The sequence below is a fragment of the Sinocyclocheilus grahami genome, unplaced genomic scaffold (assembly GCF_001515645.1).
Source record: "Sinocyclocheilus grahami isolate Dianchi unplaced genomic scaffold, SAMN03320097.WGS_v1.1 scaffold190.1, whole genome shotgun sequence".
NCBI lineage: Eukaryota > Metazoa > Chordata > Actinopteri > Cypriniformes > Cyprinidae > Sinocyclocheilus > Sinocyclocheilus grahami.
This window is the reverse complement of record NW_015505369.1, coordinates 30,656-39,531: the sequence shown is the minus strand read 5'-3', so window position 1 is coordinate 39,531 and position 8,876 is coordinate 30,656. Positions and strand designations below refer to the sequence as shown.

At 34.9% G+C, this 8,876-nt stretch overlaps 1 protein-coding gene across 1 annotated transcript; it reads right to left on the bottom strand.

Annotated features, from left to right (window-relative positions):
* Positions 1-377: 377 nt before the first annotated feature.
* On the bottom strand, positions 378-7,820 carry pdcd7 (programmed cell death 7). Its single transcript, XM_016284885.1, has 5 exons — positions 6,761-7,820; positions 4,939-5,077; positions 1,978-2,208; positions 911-998; positions 378-825 (listed from the first exon to the last, which is right to left on the bottom strand). The coding sequence occupies exons 1-5, from the start codon at positions 7,712-7,714 to the stop codon at positions 705-707; spliced, it is 1,533 nt and encodes a 510-aa protein (XP_016140371.1). The 5' UTR covers positions 7,715-7,820; the 3' UTR covers positions 378-704.
* Positions 7,821-8,876: the final 1,056 nt, after the last annotated feature.

Sequence of the window (8,876 nt, the reverse complement as noted above, 5' to 3'; positions counted from 1 at the left end):
TTTACATCAAAGCATTATAATTTTTTTTATGAAAATTAAGAAAAAACCCTATTCTTATTACCATAATGTAAAAAAAAGTATGCATATATATATATATATATATATTTGAAATTATATATTTAACTTCGTAGCATTATTTTAATGAAAATTTAGCACAAACCAATTTTATTCTCATTACTATAATGCAAAAAAGGATTTGTGCTAAATGTTCATGAAAATCATGTTACGTGTATATATATATATATATATATATGTGTGTGTGTGTGTGTGTGTGCGCATATATATACACTATATACACTATAATATAATAACATTTATACATCATAGTAGTATTTATTCCATTAATTTTAATGTGATTTAAATAAAACTAGTATTATATCCATATTGCATCAACGACAACCTAAAAACAATCACCACTGGGAATAATGACAATTTTTTTTAAAATCCAAGCACATTGTGGTAATAAGAATTTGTGTAAAATGCACTTAACAATCATAAAAATAATGTCACAATGTAAAAAAAAAAATTTAAATGGCCGGAAAAAAGCTTCGTTTTCTTTATGCAAAGCATTTCTTAGATTTTAGGATGAAACGTTTTCGTGAGATTCACCCAATCTAGTATCATTTAATCTGGTCACACATTTTGCCAGCCAAACATTTTTTTTCCCCACATGAATGAACAGTCCGTCGGGTCATAACTAAGCATCATTTCTCCAGGGCTGTGGCCCAGATGTCGTCGGCTGGTTGGTCGGGCAGAACCCAGCCCTGAGGAACTGATGTACCGTCAGGGTGTTTGTCAGAAACCAGGAACTGATCCCACTCTCTTCTGTCAGGGGAGATTCACATTCTTTGAGTTATGTCACATTTACTCAGAGTTATTTTTAGAGTTTACATCTGATTTGAAAATAGACCTTATTTGAATAAGAGCAGGAAGGGAGTGCTCTGCCTGTGTGTAGTAATCTAGGAACAGCCGAAGAGGGTGATCAGGTGGCAATTCAGCTAAAGAAAAAGAAAGGAATAGAGTTTACATGCATGCAACTGAACAAATGCACATTTTATTTGATATGAATCTACAAACCCAATTCCAAAAAAGTTGGGACACTGTACAAATTGTGAGTAAAAAAGGAATGGAATAATTTACAAATCTCATAAACTTATATTTTATTCACAATAGAATATAGATAACATATCAAATGTTGAAAGTGAGACATTTTGAAATGTCATGCCAAATATTGGCTCATTTTGGATTTCATGAGAGCTACACAATCCAAAAAAGTTGGGACAGGTAGCAATAAGAGGCCAGAATATATATATATATATATATATGTGTGTGTGTGTGTGCGCATATATATACTATATACACTATAATATAATAACATTTATACATCATAGTAGTATTTATTCCATTAATTTTAATGTGATTTAAATAAAACTAGTATTATATCCATATTGCATCAACGACAACCTAATAACAATCACCACTGGGAATAATGACAATTTTTTTTTAAATCCAAGCACATTGTGGTAATAAGAATTTGTGTAAAATGCACTTAACAATCATAAAAATAATGTCACAATGTAAAAAAAAAAAAAATTTAAATGGCCGGAAAAAAGCTTTGTTTTCTTTATGCAAAGCATTTCTTAGATTTTAGGATGAAACGTTTTCGTGAGATTCACCCAATCTAGTATCATTTAATCTGGTCACACATTTTGCCAGCCAAACATTTTTTTTCATCAGTTTTGTATAATAGGGCAACAAGTGCCATATAAATCCCACTGCACAAAAAGATCAACAGTAGGTTTGTTCTGTACTGTTTCAGGATGTATCTGAACAAACAGTGAAGCACATCCTCAAATAGTACACAGGGGCTCAGAAATAACTATACTGCCAACTTGTGGTGTCTTTAGGAAAACAAGTCTAATGAATGAACAGTGCATCACTAAAAAAATATAGATATAGATGTGTGTGTAAAATTACCTCCAAACAGCATTGTGTCCACCTCTCGTTTCTTCTGCAACAGCTTCTCTTTTTCTTTCTTTAGTCGCTTCTCGCGGTCTCGTTTGCGCTCCTCCTCCTGCTCTCCCTCCAGCATGACTCTCAGAGCTTTCTCCTCTGTCGCATACACAGCCGTGCGCTTACGGATCAGACTCCTCAACCGCTCCAAGTGACCCTCAAATCTCTCATCGCTCTCCTTTCCTGGAAACATGCCTGTTAAAATTGGAAAAATGAATGGAAACTGAGCCTTATACAGTAGGTGAAGTAATTAGGCTAAATGAATTTCTGAAAATGATGAAGAAATTACATTTCTTGAAATTATTTTATTATATCCCAGTTTAATAGCAAATGGCTGCAATATAACAAAGAGTGAACAATTTAAGGGGGTCTGAATACTTTCCGTACCCACTGTATATAGGTGTTTGTAGACTGATTTCTTCAAAAGGTGTGAAGAATAACGTTATACAACCATAAAGTGTCAGATCAATTTCTTGGGGACATTTTTTTTACATTAAATCATGCAAACAAAATGTGACCCTGGACCCACATTAAGTCGCTGGGGTATATTTGTAGCAATAGTAGGGCTGTGAATCTTTGGGTAGACAGCGATTCGATTCACGATTCATAGGTTTTCGATTCGATTCAAGAATGATTTTTGCAAATTTATAATAATTCAATTCAATTCGATTCGATTCTGCATTATTTAAGTGCATTCACAAGATTATTTAAATGCTTCCCCTAAATTCTGTAAATGCTTAGTCAGGCGGAAAATTACAGAGTAGTAGCCTTTATGGTTAGAGAACAATAGGTTAGAGAAAGAAGAAAATAAACACTTTTGTCCATTGTTAGATGCTTGTTTAATGATGCTATGGCATGACATGGCATATGTAAAAATGTATGTAAGCCAAGATTTAAAAAAAAGAGCTTTAAAAGTATTATGTATAGGCTATATTTTGTCACACCAGAGGCGTAGCCATCATTTCAGAAGTGACAGAAATGTCAAATACAATAATTTTATGTATGTATGTTTTATGTACATACATAAAATTGTATGCATGTATGTTCTATATATATATATATATTTTTTTTTTTACAAGGAATTATTTTCTTATCTATTACTTTGAATTTGCTATAAGAAATCAAATACACTGCTTGACAATCAATCATTTGTAATCTATAATTTTTTCATAATGGCAATTTTATGATTGTTTTATATACTACAAACAATTATTTCAAGAATAAGGTAGAAAATATACTTTATAGTTTCTGTACTGTAATAAATGATATGTCAATTAGCACTGCATCATTCATACATTTTATTTATTTATTGTGTTTACTGTCTTAACGTTTCAGTTCATTCTGCTTTTTATTCAGTTTAGCTGCAGATATAGCCTGGCACGTCTTAAGAGCGCGAGATCACTTCTCTTTCAGTGCGAAAACTTCATTATCTCATTTTCATAAAATAAACTGCTATAGTATTTAACTTTTCCTCTCCATCGGCGAATGATGATTCTGAAAGAAAACGCACCGATGTCTGTTTGCTATAGCAACGAACGCTACTTTCATGCATCTGATTATCAGATAAACCTTGCGCTCTTATTTCAAGGTTGCTGTTAATGCTGTGGTTTTGGTTAGTTTAAGTTTCCTTCGTACATTCGGTTCAATGACATTGTTAAAACACAATTATCATTCAATGGAACTGTGCGTACGCTTTAGACACTTCCATTTTTGCTCCGTCCATGAAATAAATACGCAGCTTTCGACTGCTCAGGTAATGTCGTCGGTAAGATGCCGAGAGCCACTGAAAAACTACAGAAAACCAAAACTACTTCCCTTTAGCATTACTGGCCACAAGTATTCCATAGCCATCATTTCAGAAGTGACAGAAATGTCAAATACAATAATTTTATGTATGTATGTTTTATGTACATACATAAAATTGTATGCATACATGTTCTATATATATATACATATATTTTTTTTTTTTTACAAGGAATTATTTTCTTATCTATTACTTTGAATTTGCTATAAGAAATCAAATACACTGCTTGACAATCAATCATTTGTAATCTATAATTTTTTCCTAATGGCAATTTTATGATTGTTTTATATACTACAATTATTTCAAGAATAAGGTAGAAAATATACTTTATAGTTTCTGTACTGTAATAAAGTTGTACTGTACTGTACTGTACTGTTGAGAGATCACAACAGCTGCTCAGAAAATGTGTCAGTGAGACGAACGGAGCGCGAGCGCAATCCTGTGACACTCACCGGCGGTAAATAGTGGAGCGCGTGAAGGAGAGATGCGAGGCACGAACACTGTTCAAGGTCTCCATTAATTCCTGCTTGCAGTAATTTAATGTGGATATATTTTGAAAGCATTGAATCGCTATAGAAATCGCGATTCATTCTATACTTAGCGTTTTAAATCGATTACTGTCCGAAATCGGCGATTCACGATTCAAAATCCATGTTTCAAGATCGATGCATTGCATCGTCAGGGTTTGTAATCAATGCATTGAGGAAACGAGTGAATCGTTACACCCCTAAGCAATAGCCAAATATACATTGTATGGGTCAAAATTATCGATTTTTCTTTTATGCCAAAAATCATTAGGATATTAAGTAAAGATCATGTTCCATGAAGATATTTTGTAAATTTCCTACTGTAAATATATCAAAACTTAATTGTTGATTAGTAATATGCATTGCTAAGAACTTCATTTGGACAACTTTAAGGCGATTTTCTCAGTATTTAGATTTTTTTTGCACCCTCAGATTCCAGATTTTCAAATAGTTGTATCTCGGCCGAATATTGTCCTATCCTAACAAACCATACATCAATGGAAAGTTTATTTACTCAGATGATGTATAAATGTAAAACGAGCCTTATGACTGGTTTTGTGGTCCAGGGTCACAAATCATATTTTTATGTTTTACCCTTCCTGGCTGCAGCCTCTTTCCTGAGTTTTCGGAGTTTTTCCAGTGATTTGAGGATGTCCAGCATTCTCTTGGCATCGGCTTGTTTCTTTCTGACCTCTGAGAGAACAGCATCAGCGGCCAGCTTCAACTCTTTCTCCTGAACAGCAACAAAACATTTAGATCAGACATTGCTGGACATTTAAATGCATAGTCTCAAATTTACACTATAATATATTCTCCCTCTCTCTATAAATATTTCTATCATGAGAACTCTCTGAAGAGTTTATCATGGTAATGGATATGACAATGTTAATGTATTTGGTCTTGGCAGAATAGATCTGCTACGCTGCTGTTGGTTATTGCTGCATTTGTAGATTATTGCTGCTGCTGCAAGCAAGTAGGAACTGGTTACTGCCAATACATGAGCCGATATGGTGCTGTGAGTATTTAAGACATAGCGCTGTTGCAAAATAGCACATAAAATAACCCCTAGCAGATCTATACAGGTGGAGCTGGGGAAGGTGGAGTGCAATGCTCAAGCGAATGCTAATCGGCCATTTAAATGTAAAGCAGCAAGCTCATTGGCTGCATAGGCAACATGAACCAATCAGCTTGTGACAAGTTGTTTAATGCTAATAATATCATTAGTTAATTAATAAATCTGCATAAATGTCAACAATTCTGTGTTTTTCTGTCAATATGGGGTGCTGTGTGTACATTAATGAGGAAAAAAAATTAACTTAAATGATTTTAGCAAATGGCTGCAATATAACAAAGAGTGAAAAATTTAAGGGGGTCTGAATACTTTCCGTACCCACTGTATATATATATATATATATATAGTGAGTATAATTAATAAAATAATAATAGTATAAAAAATGCATAATATATTCCTATAATATAAAGTTTATATATTGTTATAGGACAAATGAAATATATCGCGGATATCTAAATATAGTACAATATTAAATAACATTAACAATTAAATGTAATATATTATTTACTTATACAGCATTTAAATAATATGGTATATTAATATAGTATAATAATAAATGTATATATAGTATAATTAACTACAAAATCATAATAATAGTTTAATATTAATTAATGATAAGATGCATAATATTCGTATGGGACATGAAATATATGAGGGTGATATCTAAATAAAATGTGACCCTGGAGCACAAAAGCAGTCTTAAGTTGCTGGGGTATATTTGTAGCAATAGCCAAAAATACATTGTATGGGTCAAAATTATCGATTTTTCTTTTATGCCAAAAATCATTAGGATATTAAGTAAAGATCATGTTCCATGAAGATATTTAGTAAATTTACTACTGTAAATATTAAAACTTAATTTGATTAGTAATATGCATTGCTAAGAACAACTTCAAAGGCGATTTTCTCAATATTTAGATTTTTTTGCACCCTCAGATTCCAGATTTTCAAATAGTTGTATCAAATATTGTCCTATCCTAACAACCCATTCATCAATGGAATGCTTATTTATTCAGCTTTCAGATGGTGTATAAATTACAATTTCAAAAAAATTGACCCTTATGACTGGTTTTGTGGTCCAGGGTCACATATAGTAGAATATTAATTAATATTAATAAAGTTACATATTACTTACAAAAACATGTAAATAATATAGTATAATATTACAAAATTATATAGTATAATTAATAATAATAATAATAATACAGTAGAATATGAAGTAATATTTATAAATATAATATTTCATGGGACATTATAAGAAATATATGATTAAAGAACTATGGATAAGAGGATCGACCCACTGGTGGCTACACTGAGTGACTGAAAGCTGTAAGTTCTCCTCACTCTGTTCTTCTCCTCCACTTCTTGAATGCGTTTCAGCTGCCATTTATCAACCTCCGCCTCTCGTTCAGCACGTCTAGCCTCCTGCTCCTGCTTTTCCTCCTGCTGCTCCATCTTTCGTCTCCGCATCCGTGCTCTCTTCTTATTTACCCGCAGCAGTTTCCTCTTGATGCCGCGGACACAGTCCGGGTCCTTCAGGTCCGTCAGGCTCTCCTGGATGCGGTTCTTCAGCTCGGTCGCTTTTGAGAGGCTCTCGGTCCAAGCATCCTCATTCTCCAAATGATCCTCCAGCATCCGACACACCATATTTAACTCGGACAGCATCTGAACAGTCCCATACAGCTTCTCTCTGAACTCAGAGGTGGACGCTTTGGACTCGGTGTGCTTTGGTTCAGTGGATTGATTTCTTCTTTTAAGCAAGACGCTCCGAATCCACTGCTCGTCTCTCGATCTCTGCATGGACTCTTCATCGGAGGCTGTTATTGAGATGGGTTTACTCTGGGTTCGTTGGCCATCCAGCCAGGGTCTGTTCATAGACTGGCTGTTAAATGGGTAATTTTGCCGGTTGGGGGTGTAAAGCTCCAGTCCGGCGCTGGACGGATACGATGGAGATGCTGCATCTGGAAACTGATGCTGATTTGGTGGGGCTTGTCTCGTGAAGTGATGCTCTGGAGGACGCCACTGGTTCTGGGACCAGGGCGGAGGCGGGTTCTCGCTGTGCTGGGGGGGTTCAAAGCTCCCCGGAGGTGGTCTGCTCGGGTCGAAGGGTGGGAACGGGGGCCAGTGATGCTGCACCGCCGCTGCTGGATGCGGATACGTGCTCCACGTGTGTCCCGGTGGAGGCATCGGCGCTGGTCCCGCACCTCCTCCTGCATAAACAGCGCCATCTAAACCCGCGGGGTCATTGAAGGGAGGCGGCGGAGCGCCCATGTAACCGAGCTGCTGAGGGTTATCCATTATTTCACGCTGAAATCAACCTGTTGTGAGCTACGCTAAGAGGACAATCTGTAAACGGAAGTTATGAAGGAAGGACTTCCGGTACGTCTTCAAAATAAAATCCCCTTCAAATTAATGGTGATGGATAGTTCCTAGACGTTCCTACCAAAGAGGGACATAACTGTCCAATATATATATATATATATATATATATGTGTGTGTGTGTGTGTGTGTGTGTATATATATATATATATATATATATATATATCAGTGGTGTTCGGAAATGAGGAGGCAAAGTCCTCAAATTTATTTATTTATTTTTATCAAATGTAAATTAATGTCCCAGTCGCATTTTCTTGGTTAACTAAACATTACTTACACTATCAAAACAACAGACAAAACTATTTTATATTTTTACATTAACAACAATGTAATCAGTATTCTATGTATTAAAGCCATGTATTATTATTTGTTTTGTTCACACATGATTATTATCACATTATTTGTGAACTTATGTTCAGCTATTCTTTTCAATAGTTAACTTTGAACTATTTTTGAATTATTCAGATCATCAGTCATGAAATTCCACCAAGCTGATTGCTCAATAAAAAATTTTTTTTTTTTTTTTTTTTTTAAATGTAATCTTATTTTGGTGTAAAAAAAGTGGTAAAAAAAAGTGAGAGTTGTTTACTTCCTTTTTTTTATTAGTCTTCCCATTAACGCCATTATATTGTTCATTCAGACTGATTCGCGAACGCGGAACGCGCATGAACACAAGAGGCGGGATTTATCTAATGAACCAATCCCAGCCGAACATAACCAGTCAGATCCAATCATATCGCGATGGAGGCATGGCCTCCTCTCACGTGACTTTCCCCCATTCATTCTCAATTACCCCTCAGTAAAGTCAAGGCACGCTATGGGGTCTCTGTTAATAGTCAATGGGCTCAGGGGAGGCAAGCCTCCACTGTAACTTTACCTTTACCTGCGGGTGTCGCTGTTGGACAGTGTGAGAGTTACTTTAGAAAAACAAGTGATTTATACACCTTTTTAATGTTATACTTTGTAATATGAGCGTTGTTTTATTTTTATTGTACTACAAATTTTTTTTCTCATCCAATATTTTGAGGAGACACTGCCTCCCTTGCCTCCTCGGCGGAAACGCCTCTGATATATATATATA

Bases quoted from the DNA above. Each gene is read 5' to 3' on its own strand.
- pdcd7 (XM_016284885.1), bottom strand. From the start codon at position 7,714: ATGGATAACCCTCAGCAGCTCGGTTACATGGGCGCTCCGCCGCCTCCC. The intron at 2,209-4,938 runs GTAAAACATAAA...CAATTTTAACAG, and splicing joins AGAGGCTGCAGCCAGGAAGG to GCATGTTTCCAGGAAAGGAG. The intron at 826-910 runs GTCTATTTTCAA...CTCCCCTGACAG, and splicing joins CCTGCTCTTATTCAAATAAG to AAGAGAGTGGGATCAGTTCC.